The sequence below is a fragment of the Ursus americanus genome, chromosome 22 (genome assembly GCF_024610735.1).
Source record: "Ursus americanus isolate L20-20 chromosome 22, mUrsAme1.1.p, whole genome shotgun sequence".
In the NCBI taxonomy this organism is placed as follows: Eukaryota; Metazoa; Chordata; class Mammalia; order Carnivora; family Ursidae; genus Ursus; species Ursus americanus.
Window position 1 is genome coordinate 48611099 of NC_142148.1, and position 22247 is coordinate 48633345.

The window sequence follows — 22247 nt, forward strand, 5'->3', positions numbered from 1 at the left end:
GGGAACTTTGGTTCCGGGCACCACGGTGGCCGCATGTGGCTGTGTAGGTCCCCTTCCGCACAACCCCAGGAGGTACCCAAGTGAGGGCAAGACTGAGACTCAGAGAGACCTAGGGAGGAAGGCTCCCATCGGCCGGGCTGAGCCTGGGGTGGGTGGGATATCGGGAAGGCCCAGTGCAGTGAGGATATCCTCATTCCACAGCAGTGACGAGGGAAGGGCTGTGTGTGTGTGTGTGTGTGTGTGTGTGTGTGTGTGTGCGTGTACATATGTGCGTGTGAGGGAGAGAGAGGTGAGGTTCGTTTCTGACCCCACTTGTTACCCCACTAGGCAAACACCACATTCCTGGTATAATGACAGGGGTAAGCAGCTCTCACCCATCTGCTACCCAGAGGCCCCCCACCCTACCCTTTCTGCCACCCTAACCTCCTCAGTGATTCTGGCCCAGCACTCCCCAGGACTCTAGCTTCCTCTACTTCCCCAGGAGACCCCTGCCCGCAGCCCAGACAGCTCAGCACCAAGGGCCTGCCAGCCTGTGCTCCCTCCATCATGTGGGACTATTTCGAAGGCAGTGGATTTGGCTCTGGGGTCACCATCGGGACTCTCTGCTGCTTCCCCCTTGGTAAAAGTGATGCACAGGGTGGTGTTGGGTGAAATGCGTAATCTAAGGGGTGGCAGTGGGGTGGTTTCATCTATGACAGCTGACCATGTACAGTACTGTTTCTTTGGGCACATGACGGAACACATCAAAGCAGGAGGGGACATGAGCAGTGTCTGACCTGCAGATAAATCAGCTGCAAGGAAATTTGCCTTCCTGTTCTCCTGGGGTCCCTCCAGGGCCCAGGTTGGTCAAGAGCCACAAGGAATCTATTTCACAGTTATTTGAAGGAGCCTGGGCCTGGGAAACTGTCCAAGGCAAACCCTGCTTGAGAACCAGTTGAGAACTAGCTGGGCAAAGGCTTGAGACTTCGCCTCTGGCATGGCTGTGTGTGAGCCCACCAGCTGCATGGCAGAGCTGGTCCGGTCTCTGGCACAAGCACTCTGGTCTTAGTCTCTGGCTGGGAAGGGACCCGAGTGGTGGAAGCAGCAGAGGTGGTGCTGGCATCTTAGATGATACCCTAAGCTCCCTCCCCACCCCCACCCGACCCCCACCCCAGCCCCCACCAGGGAGCTTCAAAATTTGAGCCAATTGAATGAGCCGACCTAGGAGGTGGGCAAAGGAGGGAGTTCTGCCAAGGAAAGGGGTCACTGATCTCACCAGATCCCCACCTTCCTCTGGCCATCCTCCTGCCTCTGCCCTCTCAGTGAGCCTGCTGAGTGGCTGGATTGTTGCCCAGCTCCGAAGGAGAAATTTCAAGAGGCTCCAGGGCCAGGACCGCCAGAGTGTCATGTCTGAGAAGCTCGTGGGGGGCATGGAAGGTAGGCCTGGAGTTGGCCAGGGTGGTGCGGGGGAGGACATGACTCAGGGCTGCAGACCACCCCCACCTCAGCAGCCTAAGGAAAAGGCCCCCCTTTTCTAGGCCTCCAAGCAGGTCAGGGCAGGTGGAAAGAGCCATGGAGGCATCAGGTGGAAGTTGGACCTGGAGTTCTCCACCCTCCGTAGGTCTCCCCGTGGTCCCACATACAGGGCATGTGATAGACTCACGGGGAGGAGTCACAGGGCCCTGACTACGTTTCACAGGCTTACTGTAACTCTCTAGAATCCCCAGCAACGGATGCTTTGTGGCATCTTACACTGGAATTTCAGGCAACAGAGAAGGAATTAATGAAGGTTCAGAGTCACACTGAAGGAGGATTGGAATCTTGATTCCACCACTTGGGCTTTTGGGCTTTAGGCAGATTTTTTAATCCCTCTAAACCTATTTTTTCTTATCTGTGAAACAGGAATAATAATAGCACTTACCTCATGAAGGTTTATGAAGATTAAATTAACTAGTTCCCGCCAAGTACTTGGTACAGTATTGGGCACACAGTAAACACTCAGGAAATGTTGGTTATTCTTCACGTGGGCTAAAGGCACAGCAGGACTGTTGGGGAAGGGACGACCCTCAGTACCCAAGAAGGGGCCAGGAGCTACGGAGGCCTTGACCTAACTCCAGCTCTAAGCTGGCCTCCTGCATCCTGTGCCCGGCTGACCAGCCCTGTCTCTCCAGCATTGGAATGGCAGGGCCACAAGGAGCCCTCTTGGCCTGTGCTCGTGCACCTGCAGCCCGGGCAGACGTGCGTGGTGACGGCAGGCTCTCTGTGCTCCGCGCCATCCAGCTGCGACCCCCGCAGCAGGTCAGCATCATCCTGTCCGGCAACCGCGGACGCCGCGCCCTGCTGCTCAAGATCCCCAAGGAGTAGGACCTGGTGTGGCCCAGCGGGTCCCGTTCCTGGTCCACAGCCAGGGAGGCAGCCAGGTGGAGGGGAAGGAGCGCTGAATCAGGCAGGGTTTGTGGCTTCTAGTCCCTGGCTGTGGTAACTGAGAGAGGAACGTGAACACACTCATCCCGTTCTGGGCCTGTGGGGTGACGTGATCTGCACAGGGCCTTCTTCCTGCGCAGTCTTCCCTGCCCCTTTCTAGGGATGCCCCAGTGGGCCCTAGCTGGGAGTCCTTGGAAGAAGCCAGGCCCTCTTCTCTGCCCCCTGATTTTAGGATCTAGTGAATTGTTCGAGAGTGTGGAGGGGAACTGAATCAGAGGCTGATTTTCAGCTCTGACTGTCTGGCTTCCGGGCCCCTCCGTCGTCTGTCCTCCCTGCCTTCCTGACTCTTTTCTCCCATGTGAACAGAGAGGGAGGAATGGCTTTAGACGTGTGTCTCTGAATGCAGTTTCTGTGCCTATAAATGAGCCCAGAACTCCACCGAGCCCAGGACATAACAGTAAATCCCTTTTACGAGGGCGTTCTTTCCAGTGGCCCCTGACAAAACTCACGCAAAGCTCCTGGCCCCAGGAGTCCTCGACAAGTGGTTGCCCTCCCTGTCGCCACTCCGTAGGTGCTGCTGTTTAACCTGGAGGAAGAGCGGCAGGTGCTGGTGGAAGACCTTCGGGGCGCCCTGAAGGAGAGCGGGCTGAGGTTCCAGGAGTGGGAGCCGCGGGAGCAGGAGCTGATGAGGGCAGCCGTGGCCCGAGAGCAGAGGAGCCACCTCTTGGAGACCTTTTTCAGGCACCTTTTCTCCCAGGTGTGTAGGTAGGCTCAGGTCTGTCCCTGCATGTCTGCCTATGGCGGTGCCCTTACCTGCACACAGCCATGGGGTGACTCCAGGGACAGTCAGGAGCCCTGACACTAATAATCAGGTCTACTGCATTTTTGGCCCAATCCCCTGGCCTCTCTGTAAGGAGATGCTCTGACACCTACCTGAGCCACTCCAGGGAGGCCGCGTCAGGAGCTTTATCTGTATGTGTCGCTCAGCTCTCTCCTCAGGGCTGTCCAGCCTCTCTGCCCTCACTTAACTCATCCTAGCCAAAAGGCCACAGAAACTCAGGGTCAGTATGGGGCCAGCGAGAGCTCTTGGTGCCCCCTCCTTGGTGCAGTGCCGCTGCCAGAGGCCTCCTTGGGACATGAGCCCACCTTGCAGACTTCCAAGAACTACCGAGGAGATGTGGGGAAACAAGCCAGGAAGAGAAATGCAAGGACTTGCATGCACGTCTGGCACAGAAATAGAGCAGCCTGGGTCCAGAAGGGTGGAGAGGAGAAGCTTGGTAGAGATAAGATCCCTCCAGTCCAGGCCCCGCTCAAGGAGTTTGTCACCCCTCTGGGAAGAAGGCACAGACACAGAAAGGAAGGTAACCAGCACAGAATGATGAGTGTAAGACAGCCAGGAGCTAAGCAATGTAGGAGTTCAGAAAAGGTGCTGCGTCTTCAGGCCGGTGGACGGTCGTGGTTCGGGTCAGATTTGACGGAGACTTAAAAAGAGGTGGAAAATTGTTGGCTCAGAGGAAAGGAGCAGGAGGGACTGCACAGAGGTGTCTAGTAGAAGGGCAAAAAAATTAATGTTTGAGGAGAAGAAACAGGGTTGGCTGACTGGGGAGAGGATTCATGAGGGAAGTGACCATTTAATGGTCATTTACGACGTGCCGGGCACATGGCTTTTGTCATCTACTCCCCAAGCCAGTTGAACTTGAGTATGCACTGGAATGGAGGGACCTCCTCCCCAGGTGGGGAGACTCATTGCCAGGGCCGAGGCGGGGCCGGGGCACCTCTACTCGGCTATGGGGACCCTTGTGCTGGGGGCGCAAGGGGGTGCTACCATGTCTTAGGGGTAGCTGCAGCCCTCTCCGTCTGCACAGTGCTTCCAGGTTTCAAGACATTTTCCATACAGCGTCTCTTGTTGATTCTCACAATAGCCCTGTGAGATAAGTAGGGCACGTAAGAAAAATGAATGACAGACAACTGGTGCAACTCGCCTGAGGTCACACAGCGAGGGGGTGGCAGAGCTGGGACAGGAGCCCGATCTTCTGCCTCCAGCCCCAGGCTCTTTCCACTAAAGCTCCCTGTTTGGAGCAACAAGGTTTGCATCGTGAAACCGCAGCCAGGCTTGGACTGGGGCCCCGGTTGACAGGCAGGCAGAACAGGTGCTGTGCCTGAGGCCTGTCTGCTTCCCTCACCCCCTGTTCTGATGCTGGGGCAGCCCCTGGGTGGGCTAAAGATAGCCCACCATGAGAATTCCCCCTTCCCAACCCCACTTTTTCTCAGCTCAGCTGAGGCTTTTTCTCAGCTCAGCTGAGGCTTTTTCTCAGTCAAAACTCCTTTGGGTCTAAGAGCAAGCTCGCACTGATAAAAGGTCAGTTGACTCTGAGGCTGTGCTGATGTCTCAGCAATTCCGAAGGGAGGACTGTGACCTGGCCTGGAAGGGGCTAGGAAAGGGACAGTTGCCAGCAAACAAAGCCACTTCTCTCTCTTAGCCTGCCTCGTTTTCTCCGTGTGTTTACTTCCCTCTGTCTGGGTCTCTGAGCACTTGGAAGAACGTGGCAGGCCACGACTTCTGAGTTTTGTTGTGCTCAGGTCAAGACAGACCTGGGACCTCTTAGTCCCAATTCCAGATCATCTGCTTGGGTCAAGTGTGCATCCCTGGTGCAATCAGCTAACACAGAGGACTGGGGCTCTGTAGAACAAAAGGCCCCAGGGACCACCTGCAGGGCACGGGCAGGTGCTCAGGAGACAGGGTGCTGGGCAGACACCTGGAAAAGGTGGCTCCTACAAGCCTCAGCTGGACTTCAAATCAAGGAAACCCTGTCTCCTTCTCTCTCCCTCCCTCTGTTGCTGCCCGGGTGCAGGTGCTGGACATCGACCAGGCGGACGCAGGGACCCTGCCCCTAGACTCATCGCAGAAGGTACGGGAGGCCCTGACTTGCGAGCTGAGCAGAGCTGAGTTTGCCGAGTTCCTGGGCCTCAAGCCCCAGGACATGTTTGTGGAGTCCATGTTCTCCCTGGCAGACAAAGATGGCAAGGTCTACCTGTCCTTCTGGGAGTTTCTGGACATCCTGGTGGTCTTCATGAAAGGTAGGGGAAAAGGAAGTGATCGTCCAGGTAGGAGAAGATGGAAGGGGCTAGAGATGAGGCTGGAGGGTAGCTGACCTGTTGGAGAAGGGGAAGTGCCGGGGCCTGGTCTCCAGCCACGGCAGACATCTGGGAGCACCCAGGTAGAGATCAGGAAGCAGAGTGACCCCTTGTTGTGATCAGCAGTGGGTCAGACTCATGTGAGGCCCCTTCTGGTCAGCCTGGGGTTTAGGCAGGTAGGTTGGGGCTCTCACGGGGTCCTCCTCCTCCCAGGCTCTCCTGAGAAGTCTCGCCTTATGTTCCGCATGTATGGCTTTGATGGGAATGGTCTCATTTCCGAGGACGAGTTCATCAGGATGCTGAGGTTGGTCCTGTGGGATGGCCGGAAGAGTGGGCCAGGACAGGGCCTGCTGGGGGAAAGAAGTGGGGGCATGAAGGTGGAAGCAGGAGGGTAAAGAGCAGGGGCCATATAGCCGAAGACTATTATAACTAGGAGGGGGCCCTTCCTTGTGGGCTCCGAAGGCCTGGTGGGATGGCCAGTAGGCCCTCCTGTCCAGGCCTCAAGCTTCTTTTCAGGGCCCGATGGTTTCCCTCCCCCAACCCCAGGTCCTTCATCGAGATCTCCAACAACTGCCTGTCCAAGGCGCAGCTGACGGAGGTGGTGGAGTCCACGTTCCGGGAGTCTGGCTTCCAGGATAGGGAGGAGCTGACGTGGGAGGACTTCCACTTCACGCTGCGGGACCATGACAGCGAGCTGCGATTCACACAGCTCTGCGTCAAAGGTGGGGGGCCTGGCCTTGGGGCCGACTGACGTAGCCATTAGACATAGCAGGCACAGTGCATCGGGCCCACCTGCTTTTAGGAGCCCACAGAAATGCTTTAATTTCTTTTAAAGTCAGAAGGATGAGTATAATAATAATAAATAGGTGATAATATATCCAGCCTGGATTATATCCTTCTATGTACCAACGTGATTGTAAAAAATATTTATCTTTTATAAAGACACATATATACTTTTTTTTTTTTTTTAAGGGCGGAAGTGGTTTAAGAAGGTGACAGTGCCTAGGGCCCACAAAGTCCTAATGCAGCTTTGCTCCCAGGGTGGGCAGGGTCAGGATGGGGTGGGGGACAGCAGACAGAATTCTGCTTCTTCCAGCTCTCTGTCAAAGATCCCTGTGCCAGGTGCCCAGGACGGGGGTGGGGTGGGGGGACAGTGTCTCCTTGTTACAGCCCTCTCCAGGCCATATTCACCTGAGCTAGGGTGTCTGCTGGCAGGGGGGGCTCTGGTCTTGTTTGCCTTTATATCCCTTGGCTGAGTGCTTCGTTAATGTTGCTTGAGTGCACGGAGACCCACTTCTCTTGTCCTTCCCCCTACTTCCTGTCCCACCTGTGTCTCGGTGGGCGGAGGCTAGAGCCAGGGTGGGGAGGGGGCAGGTAGCAGGACTCTCTGTGGTCTACTCTGAGCTGTTACGGTGCCTTCACAGTTTCTCGCTGGGGCATGTGGAGACCAAACCCAGGCCCTCCCAGGATGACGAGAACTTGGGGGAGCTGAGCAGCCCAGATGTGGGAGAGGGGCGAGTTGGGCAGGACACCACTGCGGCTCTGGTGAGGGCTTCCATGTCCCAGGGCTGGAGGAGAACTACTGGAGTGCAGACCAGCACTCCTGGTTCTTCAGCCTCTCACTTTTCCCAGGCAGCCAGGGCAGTAGGCACCTGGGCCCGAGGGCTGAGCAGGGCCAGGTGTCCGGAGGTGAGCCCGGGCCAGAGTCCTGGGACCACTCAGCCCCTGGGGTGGAGGACCAGGCTGGGGGAGTGAGGATTATGCGGAAGGGTAGCTTTGAGTCCTGTTTTGTTTTGCTTTTAATTGTTGTTGTGCCTTGTTGTTTCGTTCAGATTTTACTATGAGACATTTCGAATGTTCCTACAGAAAAGGAACAAGAATAGCGCAGGAAGCAGCCCTTTCCCCGGTCACCTAGATCTCCCCGTTCACCTGCCTTTGGTTACCATGTTGCCGCATTTGCTGCTGGTTGAAATCTGACGGATAAATATCCATACTTTGTTGTAAACATTCTGATTGCATGAAATTCACCTTAATCACTTGTGCCCCCTGGGCTGGAGACCAGGGTAGTCGTCAAGATTAGTTTAGCACTCGGAAGTGACCTGGACATTCCCGGGCTTCCTGTGAGAACATGGCTTTGCAGCTCAGTCCCGCCCTCCCCTGCAACGCTCGGGCCAGACAGAGAGGAACAGGTGGCTCAAGGGAGAGTACTTCCCCCCAACATACTATTATGAACATTTTTAAACACAGGAAGGTGGAAAGAATTTCATGGTGATCCCATAAATGCGCCACCCAGAACTACATTTAATTCCCAGGAGGCTTTAAGCTGGAGGGTTTAGCAGGGTTTTTGTGGCAGAATGGTCTCAGCAGGCAGGTGGCACAGTTTCTGAACTCTACCCCACAAGCCTGATACCAGTCCCAGGAGTGGTCTGAAGGTGGACACACATCCAGGGACACTGTCTGGCCAACAAATTCAGGCCTTCTCCCTGCCCCCTCATGGCTGGGTCTAGCTCCCACTGGGGGAGCAGGCTGGGGCTGGGGCACCCAAAGGCAAGGGTGCTGGCCGAGGACCCTCTACAGTATGGACATGGGGTGAGTGCCAGGTCTTCCTGGGCTCTGGGCCCTGAGCTGTTCCCGACATCAGCTCTGTGTTACAGGGGTAGAGGTGCCTGAAGTCCTCAAGGACCTGTGCCGGCGAGCCTCCTACATCAGCCGGGAAAAGATCTGGTGAGCCCTGATCTGGGAATGTTGGAGGGAGGGCTGGGGTTGGGGGGGTTGCCTTTTCTCTCCCCAGAATGCCTGGGATCAGGGCCCTACCAGCCTATGTAGTGTCTTTATGCAAATTAGAAAAAAGGGCTCCTTGCTGTAGGCAGACACAGCCCTGTACCAGCAAGAGCAGAGAGCCTGCTGGACTTCGGCACCCACCTGCTGCCAGGGTCAGATGCCCTTGTGAAGGACACAGCTTGTATGTGTGTCCCCAGGATCTAACTCATTCTCTCTCCAGGTCTCTGTGGGAAGTCTGCTGGCCCCTGGCTGAGAGCTCTGACCCCTCCTCAGCAGAGTCGGTCTGCAGAGAGACCAGGGGCAGCGAGGATCCAGTGGCTCAGGTGGCCAGAATCCTCTCTCTTTCATTCCTGTCCTAGTCCCTCCCCCAGAGTGAGCGCTCGCTGTCCCCACAGCAACGCTGACGTGGAGCGGACAGCACAGAGACTGCAGTGCCCCACGGACACAGACCCCCCCCGGAGATTCGACGGAGGTTTGGCAAGAAGTACGCCTGCTCCTCTCCTTGAGCTCATGCATCCCGTTAGCGTGCAGGGCTGCGGGCAGGATGAGCAGTTCACGCCCGAGCAGACCACAGTCTGACAAGGTGGCTGCTACACTGATAATCACCATGTCCCACCGATGAATGTTGTGACAGTGGTCAGAGCAAGGAGCTTCGGAGCTCAAGGAAGTGCTCACCTCTGCCTGGTAAGTCAAGGCAGGCTTCCTGGAGGGGGTGACTTCTGCACTTCCAGTAAAGGGTGAGAACAGAGCAGGGTGAGAATGGGGAGCTGCAGACTGGGAGGGGAGAGGGCTGTCTGAGTGTGAGTGGGACCTGGGCTAGAGGGAGTGCGTTCCCTGGGATGAACTGACGCAGTGAGCACTGCAAGGCTGTCCCTACTCTGATGGCCTTGTCAGAGGAGTGTGGTAGGGCTTTTGGGGTCTGAACCCTGCTTGGCTTGAGCAACTTGGTGCCCTTTCTCTGCTCCTGGGAGGGGGGTTGCACTGGGAGGGGGGGTTCGTAGCCAGAGCCGAGACTTCCTGTCCCCAGGGTAGCATCATTCCAGCCCCTGCTGTTCACGGAGGCCCACGGGGAGAAGTTTCAGCGCAGTCGGCACCACCAGACCTTGCAGCAGTTCCAGCGCTTCATCGAGAACTACCGCCGCCACGTCGGCTGCGTGGCTGTGTTCTGCGCCATCAGCGGGGGCCTTTCCTGGAGCGGGCCTGCTGTGAGTGTGGGCAGCCCCGGGGTCGGGGCTCCCATGGGTGCATGGAGCCTGCTTGAACGGAGGCTGCAGAGGGGGCCTGCGTGAAGGGGTGGCGGCCAGGGCGGGCCCTTGACCCGCCTCAGCGGCGCTCTCTCTCTGCATTGCTCCCCTCTTACCCGCCTGGGCTCCCCGACAGACTATGCTTCTGGGGCTCACCGCATGGGCATCACGGACACCACCCGTGTGGGCATCATCCTGTCCCGGGGCCGGCCGCCAGCATCTCCTCCATGTTCTCCTGCGTCCTGCTCACCACGTGCCGCAGCCTGCATCACCTTCCTGCGAGAGACCTTCCATCGGCTCATTGCCTCCGTGGCCATCGTCCTCACAGGCAGGGCCCGGGAGTCCCAGGGCTTCTGTTCGTGTCCTCCTGCACCTGCTGCCTGCCCCTCCTCTCTTTTGTGCTTGAGTGTGAGTCCTAGATGTCCTTCTCAGAAGGATGCAGCTGGCCCGCAGTGGTGTGAAGTGAGCCCAGGAGCCCCCCACCCCGCCCCTGCCTGGTGCCTCTTCCCATGCTTTCAGGGCCACCTCCTCAGCCTCCAGCTGACAAGTTAGCAACAGCCCGGAACATGGGCACATCATGTGTGATCTCTCCCAGTTTTTATGTTGGAAAACATACTCTGTGAGAGAAACCCAAAGAATGAACTTCTAATGGTATAATTTCAGACTCCTGTGGCTGGGCTCGTGGATGGTACATATGGGCTCAGCAGGGGTGGGGAGGGACAGGAGGATGGCTAGAGACCAGAAGTGCAGACCCCGAGGGTCCTTCTTCAGGCCCCCAAGGCTGGGTGGCTGGAGTCCCCAACCTTGGGCTGGATGGGTTGAGCACCCCCACCAGGCTGCCCCCTGGCTCACTCCCACCCTGTCTGGCCTTCCTTAGTCTTGCACAGTGCGGGCCATGCGGTAAATGGGTACCTGTTCTCCGTCAGCCCGCTCAGCGTCCTTTCCTGCCTCTTCCCTGGACTCTTCCGTGACGACGGGTGAGTGAGTGGGCTACTGTGTGCATGTGTGTGTGTGTGTGTGTGTGTGTGTGTGTGTGTGTGTGTGAGTCAATGTGGGGGGATAATTTATGGATGGAAAGAAGCAAATTCTCTTGGCTCAGAGGAGAGTGTCACCTTCCAGGCAATGGGACAGACAATGACCAGCTGGAGCCCTGACCCCGAGTGGGCAGAAAGGGAGACTGGTGCCTGGGTTGAGGTGTTTCCTCTGGAGGATTCTTTCTGGAAGTCCCAGGCATCTCCTCTCAGCATCCTTGCTTGCTTTCCCTTCTCCACAGGTCTGAGTGTCCCCAGAAGTATTACTGGTGGTTCTTCCAGACTGTGCCAGGTGAGAGCCCTCCCTGCTCTGAATTTCTGGGTCTGGGTCTGAGCTCTGAGCTCCGGGTTCTATCTGCCATGAGGCTGCCCAGTAGCGCTCACTCAGGTCTCACGGTGGGCCAGGCTCTGCCCTCTGGTCCTGACAACTCTGCTGGGAAGTAGGAGCCTCTGCTCTCTAGTCCTTCTCTTGGGAGCTTGGCTGGGGTCCTGCCCCAACTCAGAACATCCTTCTTCCGTGGAATGAGAATGGACCCCCTCTCCCCCTGCCCCAACCTACACACCTACCGTGACAGTGGCTTGGAGGAATGCCGTGTCCCAGCAGCACGGTGGAGGGACCAGGCTCGTGAAACTAGGCAGAGACCCCCACCCCTTGTAGTCCGTCTTGACCGGGGCTGTTGAGGGACGTATTCCTTACTCCCCATAATCACCCATTTTAGAGCTATTAGCTGTGAATCTGTTCAAAAGCTTTTTGAACCTATTTATATTTTCAGTCTGTTTCCTCCTTAGCATAGTACATTTTCTACGCTCCTCTCCGTGAAACACGGCATTTTTTTTAATCCTAAAACAACCTGCTCTGAACTTCAGAGTGCTTGCTAATTCTTGCGCACTGGGATTTAGTGGATAAGGCTGTGTTGAGGCCCTCCTCTCTGTTCAGGCCTTTACAGGCTTTGGTTAGAGCCCTTCTTAACCTCTGCTTTTCCAGACTGCAGGGCTCTAATCTTCTTAATTTCTGCCTCCCTCCTCCTCGATCACTTGAGGGGCCGTTCTCTGGCCCCACACTCCCGTCCTGAACCTAGTACTGCTCTCTCGTGTACCCCAGGCCTGGGATCTCCTGTGAGAGGAGGGTCCTCCCGCCAACCCTGGGCTGAACCCAGGGGGCTCGGGTGGTCGCACTTCCTCACTAATGGCGCCACTGCTCATGCTGTGGGAGCCAAGTCGGGGGCTAGGGGGACGTAGACCGAGTCTTGACTCCGTGGGGGCAGGGCCTGCAATGTCCAAAGTCCGACCCAGGGGGCCCAGAGCAGGTGCCCCGCACGTTCAGTCCATCAGCACCGGTGTAGACGAGGCCCACAGGGGGCGAGCCCTACAGAAGGCGCTAGGATCCCGTGCTGAACCAGCAGCCTGGTCCCTGTTCTTGTGGGCCTGACAGTCGGGGAAGTGACAGACAAAAAACGAATGACACCGGTCCTTGAAAAAGAACAATCGGGACAGGGTGTTGGAGGGATGAGCAGAGTCTGTTGAAATAAAAGGCACTTTTGATCAGTGGTGTGGGGAGAGAAGAACAGAGGAGAAGCCTGGGCTTCCATGGCCCCCACCCAGAGCAGTGAAGTGGAATGGGACCCTGACCCACGGCAGCCCCAGCACAGCCCCGCTCCTCCGCCCTTCACCCCACGTTCATTTTGCAGGCCTCACGGGGGTGCTGCTGCTCCTGGTCCTGGCCATCGTGTATGTCTTCGCCTCCCACCACTTCCGGCGCCGCAGCTTGCAGCTTCCGGGGCTTCTGGCTGACCCACCACCTCTACGTCCTGCTCTCCGGGCTGGTGAGGGCTGTCGGGGTCTTGGCAGGATGATCCCAGGGAGGCCATGAGGGCTGAGACATCCGTTCTCCGTCCCCTCAGTCATTTCAGGAATCCCCTCCACTTCTCACATCACAGCTGGAGAGGATAGTGTAGGCCTGTCAAGCAGATGGACCCCGGGCTGCAGCGCTTGGAAGATGGGTGCCCGGCATGGGGCTGGCAGTAGCAGCCCTATCAGGCTGGTCGCTTCCTTGCAGACACCCCCGCATCATTTCTGCCCAGCCGGTCATTCCCCAGTTCCGGTGGCTGGTGTGAGCTCCAGGGTTGACCGCCCACTTTCAAGGGAGCAGCACACTTTTTTTTTTTTTAGAGAAGTCTATCTTAATTCTGTTCTGCCACTTTTGTTCTGATCCTGTTTCCTGGGGTGTCTGCACCCCACTCAGCAAAGTGCCACTTGTAGAGTCAACGAGCTTGCTCAAAACGTCTTCACTTGGACTGTTGATGAGATGGATTTTTAAGAGTCTACCTGTTCCCTTTCCTTCTCCTTAAGCTCCTGCCTCCCTTCCTTCACATTCCCTCCCTCCCTCGTCCTCCTGTTCCCTTTACCTTCCTGGGTTTGCCGTCAGGTGCGTCAGCTAGTTAGTTCCAGAGGGACTCTCATCTGTGCTTGGCCTGCCTTCCTCATGGATACAGGCGGTTCCCTAAAGAGCACCCGAGGGTCCTGCTGAGAAGCTAAACTAAGTCCCAAGGCCCCAGCGTCCCCACCAACGATACTTGCCCATCAGCATTCAGAAGCGCAGAGCCCAGATGGTTGCCATCTGTCACCTGGCTCCAGGCAGAATTGCACACAGTCCTGAAACAGAGGGCGAGTCCATCATGGCCTGGGTCAAGCTGGCACCTGTGGGATGCCCTGCGTCCTCCAGGTGCAGTTCTGTCCTCAGTGATCAGACGGTCTGTTTCCATGTTGCTGAGGCTCAGCACTTCACGGTTCTGAAGAGGACTACCCGACCTCGGCTTAGGTCATTTCCTAGAACTGATGTTTGTTTCCAGAGAAATCTCTGTCTTCTTTGGAAGCTGAGGCTGATTTATCCCTCCCTACCCACCCCTGCTAGGGGGGAGCCCTAGCTCCCCGGTTACTGTTTCTGTTAGGGGTGGAGATGATGTTCTTGTTCCTGGTGAAAAAGCAGCTGAGCTCAATGGGAGACCCGGAAGAGTGGCCACACTGGCTCCCTGAGACCAAGACCCCTTCCTGACTTATCCCTGGGTTTGGGGGATCCCTGGGGTTCAGAGCCTCCCTTCCTGCCAGCAGGGAAGTCAGCAGCTCAGAAAGGTGCAGGACCCTCTGCTGGGCAACCCAACCCTGGCCGCTAGGGACAGTCTCACCTGGGGGATATCAGGGCCAAAACACCCGCCTCCTCCCCATTTACCCTTGGTGTGTCCGCTTGACTTGGGGCAGAAAGAGAAGCGACAAGTAAAGGACCCAGTGTGGAGCCGGCCCTGCAGAAGGCTGTCCGGGCTCCCGACCCAGGCAGAAGCGGGCAGGGCGGGCACAGCGGAAGCTGAGCTGGCGGCAGCCCCCCAGCTCCTCAGCCAACCGTGGGTCTGCAGCAGTTCTGTGGTTTAAAAGTAGAGCCAACACCAAATGGGACGTATAAACAGAGCAGTATGAGGCCACCCAGACGTCGTTCTCAGCCTGGTTAGATGCTCAGAAAGCCTTGGGGTGGGGGTGGGCTCCATAATGAAAGAGGAACCTGGGGGGACCGGAGCCAGTTCAGAGAAGAGCCCAGAGAGGTTTAAGTTAGTCCTGTGGGCAAAGGAACATGAAGCTGGGGAAAGGCAGAGCGGACTGAGGAGCCAGAGTTCAGTGTAACAGTTATCTGTGGAAGGGTCTAGTACACAGTTGTTCGGTGCTACGTACTAGTTTGGGGGAGGAGGGGGAGACTCGAAGCTCTGCCCTGGAGAACTTAGGATTTGGGGTAGAGATAAGTGCCGTGCACTTGCCTTGATCAGAATGAGCAGACAATACAGGATTCATGCTGAGCTGAGGGCTGCAAACAGTGATTTCTAGCAGCTCGCTGAAGGGAGTTTCATTCGGGCCAAACTGGTTAGGGAAGACTTTGGGGAGAAGATGGGACTGGAGCCAAGACTTAAGGAGAGGTAGGCTAAGATCCGACAGGGCAGAGGGCAATCCGAAGAGCATTCCAGGTAGAAGAAAGGGCACGAGCACGGGTGCAGAGGTGGAAATGAGGATAGTGTATTCAGGGCGCAAAGGCCTGGCTGTGGGTGGCCCCAGGGTATTAGGTGGTGGCAGGACCCATGCGGCTGCGGGGGCGGCCGAGGGGCCATGCCACACGGGACAGCATAGACTGAGGAGTGCAGAGAGTGAGAAAATCAGGTTTGGGCAACATGCAGGATCAGGGCTGGGAGAAGGAACAGAGAGCCAGTGGAGGAGATGGAAAGCGAGTGGCCCCAGAGACGCAGCAGACGAGGCAAGGAGCAGGCGGTTGCTAGTGCCACAGACGGCCAGCCCTGGGAGCAAATGAAAGGAGACCTTCATGGGATGGGTGAGCCCCCAGTGAGCAGGTCCTGAGAAGAGGTGGAGGCAGGAGCCAGACTGACCAGACTTAGGAACAAGCAAATGGGAAGTATGGGGGCAAATCATGTCTGACCATGTTAGACCAGCTTGTTGGGGAAAGGACCAGAGCTAAACAAGTATTCAGTTATTTCATGGAAATACAATTCCATGGAAAACAATTACGTCAGTTATTTAATGGAAAAGGGGGCCTGGTTAGTGTTTTTAGTCTCCAAAGGGAGAGGGTAAATTGGAGGAACTCCTTTTACTAACTCAGCAGTTATTGAGTGCCTGCTGTGTGCCAGGCGGCAACGGCTAAGAGCTGAGAGTACGGTGGCAAAAACAAAAGACACATACACACTCCGGTGGGGAGCATGTCAATGAATGAAGAAGCAACGTGAGTGTGGGGGATGACAAGTGCTGACGGGAAGTACTGGGAGATATGCCAGAGGACCCAGGGAAGGCCTGAGGAGGGGGTGTTTCTGCTGAGCCCTGACAAATGAGATAGAGGGGGGCGCCTGGGGGGCTCAGTTGGCTAAGCCTCTGCCTTCGGCTCAGGTCATGATCCACCCCTGGGTCCTGGGATCGAGCCCCACATCAGGCTCTCTGCTCAGCGGGGAGTCTGCTCTTCCCTCTCCCTCTGTTCCTCCCCATTGCTCACGCTCACACTCTTGGTCTCTTTCAAATAAATTTTTAAAAAATGAGACAGAGGTAGCCAGGGCAAGAAGCAGGGAGGGGGCATTCCTGGGAGAGGGAGCAGTGGGTGCCCAGGGCCTGAAGCAGAAAGGACTTGCCGTGTTTGAAGAACAGGGAGGCGGAAACGCTGGCAGGCAGAGGCCAGAGCATCTCGAGGCCTTGTGGTATAATGGGAAGTCCACTAAGGCCGGTTACACTGCGACGGCGTGATAAAATGAACTTCAGAAAGTCGCAGTGGCTGCCTTGAAGACAATGGGTCACGGTGGGGCAACCCCCTAGAAGACGAGCTGGGAGGCTACTGCAGGAGACCAGGCGAGAGTCAAGGTGGCTGGTTCAGGATGGTGCCAGGAAGGCGCAAATAGTCTCACTCATCGTGGACGATCTGCAGGATGGGCTTGGGGTTGGGAGTGGTTAGATTTGGGGACCTGGAGGGAGCGTGGTACACGGAGAGGTGGGGACGGAGGGTGCCCGTGGGGGTGGGCTGGGGTGGGTGGAGGGTGCAAGGGGCTAAGGCCCGAGTCGGTCACAGACACTGCTGTGGGTGTGACTTGGTCTGAGCCGAATTCTTCACTCTATCCAGCTCATTGTCCACGGCAGCTTCGGCCTGCCCCAGCTGCCCCGTTTCCACATCTTCTTCCCAGTCCCGGCACTCATCTATGGGGGACAAGCTGGTGAGCCTGAGCCGGAAGAAGGTGGAGATCAGCGTGGAGAAGGCCGAGCTGCTGCCTTCAGGCACCAGGCCTGCAGGCTGTCAGGGACCAGCTGGGTAGTGCTGAGAAAGCCCACAGGGCAGGGGCAGAGCCTGGACCTTGCAATCCGTTGGTCTGGCCCAGTGGAGTTGGCAGGGGCCTTGAGGCGGCAGCGATGAGGGAGCTAGCAAGCAAAGCTCTTGGCCGGGGGACCCGAGCCTCTCTCACAACAGAGGGAGGAGGAGCCCGGGCCAGGTTGCTCCTTTCCCTGCTGACCACCAGCACCAGCGCTGCATTGCCCCTCCACAGGGTGGACATGGCCAGAGGGGAGTAATGCCTTCTGATGGGGAGAGGCCTTGGCATATTCCAGAAGGAGAGCTGAGGCTGCGGGGGGGGGGGGGTGACTTTCTGGAGGCCACAGGGTTGCTGGGTCCTGGATAGCAGCCTCCTGCCCACTTCCTTTCCTCAGGAGTGACCCACCTGCAGTTCCAGCGGCCCCAAGGCTTTGAGTACAAATCGGGACAGTGGGTGCGGATCGCCTGCTTGGCTCTGGGGACCACTGAGTACCACCCCTTCACGCTGACTTCTGCACCCGATGAGGACACGCTCAGCCTGCACATCCGAGCAGCAGGGCCCTGGACCACTCGGCTCAGGGAGATCTACTCACCTCCAATGGGAGGTGGCTGTGCCAGATATCCGAAGGTGACCAGACACAGACCGGATGAGCTACCCGCCCCCACATCCCCTTAGCAGGCCTTGGCCCCGCAGCCCCGGGCTGCCCACTGTGTTCCTCCCCTCCCAGTCCAGAGACTGGCCATTCCAGGTAATGCCGTGGTACCCCCTCTCTCCTCACTCCATAAACATACCTGCCTTCCCTGCCTCCCATTTCTAGCTTCAGAGCTATTGTGGTGGCGGAGCTTAACTCAGACCCACTCCTTCTCCTGCAGCTGTACCTTGATGGACCATTTGGAGAGGGCCACCAGGAATGGCATAAGTTTGAGGTCTCAGTGCTGGTGGGAGGGGGCGTTGGAGTCACCCCCTTTGCCTCCATCCTCAAAGACCTGGTCTTCAAATCATCAGTCAGCTGCCAAGTGTTCTGTAAGAAGGTGAGTGCCCTCTCCTCCTGCTGACCCCTGGCCCCTGCTCCCTATCACTGTGTCCGTCTCTGCCTGTCTCTCCTGCCTCTGTTCTTGGCCTGACCCCAGAGGGGTCTGATATCCTCGGACCCTAAAGAACAGAGTTGGAGAGGGGTAAAGAAACCCACTCTGTCGTACAGAGGAGGCCAGCCCCTGAAGGGAGCCTTGTCAGGTTGGGAGAAGGAAGGGAACACTTGGGGTGGGGCAGTGAAACCTGCTCTGCTTTCAAGAGGAAGAAGAGGGGAGGTGGCGAGGCAGGGCTGGTGGGCTGGGTTAGTTGCAGGAACACAGCCCAGGCCCTCAGGCCCCCTCTATCCCGGGTCCCTTCACCCCAGCCCAGACCTGGTAGCAGGCCCCTGCTTGTCTCTCTGGGCCTGGCAGGTGAGTCGGGGGCACAGGAACGCAGCAGGCAGAGGCCAAGCCCACGTACTGTCGGCATTCAGAGGGTGACAGGCAGCTCCCCTGCTCCTCTGTCCATGCCGGCTCTGCCTCTGCTTCTTAACCCACATGGCCCCACTTCAGCCTCTTCAGAAGCGGGAGGTCGGTCCCTCTATGGCAGCTTCTATCCTCCGGCTCTCTCTTTGAGCCCATTCCCATCTGCCCCAGGCAGCCAGCTGGGTCTTCCCTCAGGCTGTTCTGTGACATGCCCCTTAGTGGAACCCTATCCCTCTGGGCTGGGGTTGGTTGGGAGCCCAGCAGCCTGTGGAGGGCCCGTTGCAGGGAGTGGAACGGCAGGCTCTGTGTGAAAAAGCCGCTTCCCACCCCATCGGACCTTCAGCTCACTTGACAAGTGTCCTTTTTCATCACCCCAGGTTATCACTCCCTTCTCTCTCTCCATGCCTGGGGTAACTCCATCTCCCGCCCAGAGCCTGGCCCTGGGGCCCCCCCGCAACACTCCATTCCCCAGAGTGTCTGGGGAGAGGCACAAGCTGACAGAGACAGGAAGAGTTCTATTGCTGTGGGGATCCCGGGGATATAGGGAGCCTGAGCTTAGCCAGGTCCTGAACTCCCCTGTGTCCCCAGATCTACTTCATCTGGGTGACGAGAACACAGCGGCAGTTTGAGCGGATGGCTGACGTCATCCGAGAGGTGGAGGAGAATGACCGTCAGGACCTGGTGTCCGTGCACACCTACGTCACCCAGCTGGCTGAGAAGTTTGACCTCAGGACCACCATGCTGGTGGGTCAGGGATGGCCAGGCGGGGCGACTAGGTGGGTCGATGGGTTGGCTGGGTGAGGCTCAGATGGCCAGGGCAGGTGGGCGGACAGCCAGGTTCAGACGGCAGGAGGCACAGAGATGGTAGTCCCGATTTTCAGCCTCCAGCTCCCTCCCCACCCCATTCTCTGTCTCCTGGGCTACAGGCTGGCTGGGGCTAGGCACGGACCCTGACTGTCCTTGGCCTGACCTGCCTCTGTGCCCCCAGTACATCTGTGAGTGGCACTTCCAGAAGGTGCTGAACCGGAGTCTGTTCACGGGCCTGCGCTCCATCATGCACTTTGGCCGCCCCCCCTTCGAGCCCTTCTTCAAGTCCCTGCAGGAGGTCCACCCACAGGTCAGTCCACCCCATATCAAGGTTCTCCTGGCCTTTATCACCTGAGGTCTAAGCAAACCTCCCAACCCAGCTCCAGGAGGGAAGGAACTGCTGATAAGAACTCATCACCCAAGAGATAAGTGGGGAGAATGGAATGGAAAAACAGTAGCGGTCACTCTGAGGGGCTCAGGGGGAAGCAGCAACAGGGACTCGCCACTTCTAAAGCCATGGTGCCTGTCCAGAAGGAACAGCTCAGTTCATCCTTATGATAAACTCAAAGCTATTCTTACCATGAATACTGAGCCGGCCTCACCCGAGACGCTGATCTTTACCGTGAACACTGGGCTAGCCACTGCTCTGGTAAATAATGGCCTAGCCCTCAATGACACAGTAAGCTAGCCTTTAACTTGAACGCTGATTAACCCAGCCCCTGTCAGAAACACTGATCCTTTACCCCAAATGCCTTGGAGAGGGGGGAGGGCGGACCCACACAAAGCAAGTCTACCAAAGCTGAGCTAGACGCACACACTGAGCCAGCCCTCACCACACAGGGTGCGAAGCGAACCTTTATCAGAAACATGGAAGGAGTCCCCACCAAGGACTCTTGCCTGTCTTTCCATGAACACTGAGCTAGGCTTCACGTTTCCTTCCCCTATCAGGTCCGGAAGATTGGGGTGTTTAGCTGTGGCACCCCTGGCATGACCAAGAATGTGGAAAAGGGCTGTCAGCTCATCAACAAGCAGGACCGGACTCACTCCTCCGACCATTATGAGAACTTCTAGGCCTCCTGGCCAGGAGCTCTTCCCATTGCCCAGCTGAGCAGAGGTTTGGGCCCACACCTCGCTCTATATTTCCTATTTCTGACTCTCTGCCTCCTCCCCATTCCTACCTCTCATCCCTGGTCCAGGTGGCCATGGTCAGTCACCCCATATGGGTTCAGAGACCCCCAAGTGCAGACTGTCTCAGCTTGGAGAAGCGGGGGGCACTGTCTAGGAAACGGAGCCTGGGAGGTAGGAGAGCTATTGTTACTTTGGGGCAAAGTGACACCTCTTCTTCCAAACTAAGAAAAAGCCTCAAAAGACTGGAGCTGACAAGCAGTGTGTATGTGCACTAGGGGGCTGTGGGCCTAAGGACGGAGTGGGAGCACAGATGCTGGCATCTTGGAACTCCTCCCCCAAAGCCTCCCCCTCCTCTAGGCTCCCCACTGTCAAAAGGGCTGGCAAATGCCTTGGGGTGGGCTAGAGGCTGGGCCCACAGAGAGAAATCTACAGGAACCCCCTCAGCATCCTAGCCTAACAGCACAACTGATTTCTCCCCAGTTTTTAAACATGTGCTGTAGTCAGAATCTGGCCCAATATCTACGTCGTGCTCCTCAGGCCTTGTCTCTTCTTCCCACTGCAATAGTCTCCTTTACAAACAAACCACTTTTCTGCCCTCTGGTTTTCTTTATTCTGCCCCAGGATGGGGGTAGGCGCTGGCAAAGGAAGCTACTACCCAGCCAACTCACCCAGGCTGCTGCAGACAGTGTTCTGAACCTGCCAGCATCTACCGAATAAAGGAACCAGCCCAAGGCCGAGGGCTTTAGCTGGAGACCCCTTTCCCAGCTCAGGGGCACCCTTCCTGACCCAGGCCTCTCAGGGTGGCTCGTGTGGGGCTTCTCAAGCCTGACCAGGAAGGGCAGAGAGAGAAGGGATGGGAGTTCTGGAGAAGGTGGGCAGGGCACAAAGTGCGGGTGTGCGTGGCAGGACAGAGCAGGAGCCAGAGTTGGCCTGGCTGGCTCCAGGACCTCTGAGCAACAGCAGTGGACCACCCGTGCCTCCATGGGTCTTCCAGGTAAAGAGATGAAAGCACAAGGAGACGGATGAGCACATCACCTGAACACTCTGCCTGTTTTCTCATCTGGAAAGTGACTCATACCCTCCAAGGTATAGGGCAACCCTCTGAGGGAATTTCTAAAGCAGGGCCCAATTTCAAGTGAGCCTCTCGATTGTCCTCACCGAATTCTTACATTTGTCAGGTCACATATCCTCGATTTCGATGAAATAGCCGGGGATTAGAAAATCCGAACTCCCATGATTGACACTGCTCAGGTTCTGTAAAGAGGCCCTGGGACTGCGCTCCCAGAGCAGCGGATGTTTGTTCAGCCCCGCGGGGAGCCCCGTGGGGGCAGGAGGGCGGGCCTGGAGTGGGTCGACGGCAGTTGGGACCGGCGGCGCAGGGGGTATGCCCGGGGGCCGGGCGCACAGGCCTCGGCCGGTCCAGCCCTGGGTGCGGTGGGGCGTCTCCAGGGCCGGTCCGGTGTGGCCGGGCGCCCGCGACCCGCGGTTAGAGGCACGACCAGCAGGGGGCAGGCGCGGAGCGCCCCGCCAGGCTCGGCCGCGAGCCCGAAGCCCCGGCCGACGGGAGATCCGGGCCCAGACCTGCGGGCTGCACGTCTCCAGGGGGCGGACTCACGGTCGGGGGATGGGGGAGGCGCGGCAGGCCCCGCTTCCCCCGGGAAGAAAACGCGGTCGGCCGCCAGCTTTCCCGCGGGTGCGGGTGCGCGGCTTCCGCGTGGCAGGGCCGCCCGCCCCCCTCGCCTGGCGCGCTGCCTCTTCGTCTCTCGGCGGCTCCCCTCCTCCCAGACGCACGGCTGTTGGCAGGAAATTGGACGCGCTCGGGGGAGCGGCCGTCGTCGGCGCGGCGGGGAGGGGGCGCTGCGCGGCCGGTCGGCTCCGGGTGCCCCCAGCCCGGCGGGAGCGGCGGGGGATGTTTTGACATCTCGTCTAGGGAAGCAACTCGATGCTTCCAAAGTGCTTTTCACAGCCGGCTTGGGTCGCTCCAGAGCTGATTTATGAACAGAATCTGCGCTCGCTTCGCCGCTCCCTCCCCCGGCAGCCCGGGGGGGGGGGGGGGGCGCTGGAGGCGCGGACGCGGCTGGGCCTGGCAGGACTGGGTTTATTTCTTGCATCTGGCTGGGAGCCGGGGCAGCCCGGGGACTGCGCAAGTTCCCTCCGGCCCGAGCCCTTCCCCTCGTCTCCCCACCCCCGAGGCCATCTCCGTCCGGGGCGGGGGGGGGGGGGTCTGCCTTCCCCAATCCCCTCACCAGACTCTGAACGGAGCCCGCCGGTGGTTTAGGGGTGGAGGCGGAGAGATGGCCAGGGCGCCCCGCATTGACCCAGGGGGAAGGAGGCGGTGGGGAAGGGGGTCCCCGCCTGTGCCCTGGGGGCGGAAGAGGCGGGGCAGCTGCG

At 57.9% G+C, this 22247-nt stretch overlaps 1 protein-coding gene across 1 annotated transcript in view; it reads left to right on the plus strand.

Annotated features, from left to right (window-relative positions):
* LOC148108093 (dual oxidase 1-like) overlaps positions 1-21530 on the plus strand; it is a 48395-nt gene extending 26865 nt beyond the window's left edge. Inside the window, 27 exon segments of the mRNA XM_087853883.1 lie at positions 482-619; positions 1303-1416; positions 2151-2222; positions 2225-2349; positions 2975-3160; positions 5256-5481; positions 5752-5842; positions 6085-6260; positions 8193-8262; positions 8679-8773; positions 8776-8803; positions 9347-9501; positions 9504-9524; positions 9700-9768; positions 9771-9829; positions 9831-9891; positions 10441-10540; positions 10837-10886; positions 12283-12356; positions 12358-12417; positions 16242-16318; positions 16320-16393; positions 16820-17052; positions 17298-17456; positions 18510-18665; positions 18910-19038; positions 19677-21530. Coding sequence (XP_087710009.1) covers positions 482-619; positions 1303-1416; positions 2151-2222; positions 2225-2349; positions 2975-3160; positions 5256-5481; positions 5752-5842; positions 6085-6260; positions 8193-8262; positions 8679-8773; positions 8776-8803; positions 9347-9501; positions 9504-9524; positions 9700-9768; positions 9771-9829; positions 9831-9891; positions 10441-10540; positions 10837-10886; positions 12283-12356; positions 12358-12417; positions 16242-16318; positions 16320-16393; positions 16820-17052; positions 17298-17456; positions 18510-18665; positions 18910-19038; positions 19677-19799 — 2921 coding nt within the window. The 3' untranslated portion in view covers positions 19800-21530.
* Positions 21531-22247: the final 717 nt, after the last annotated feature.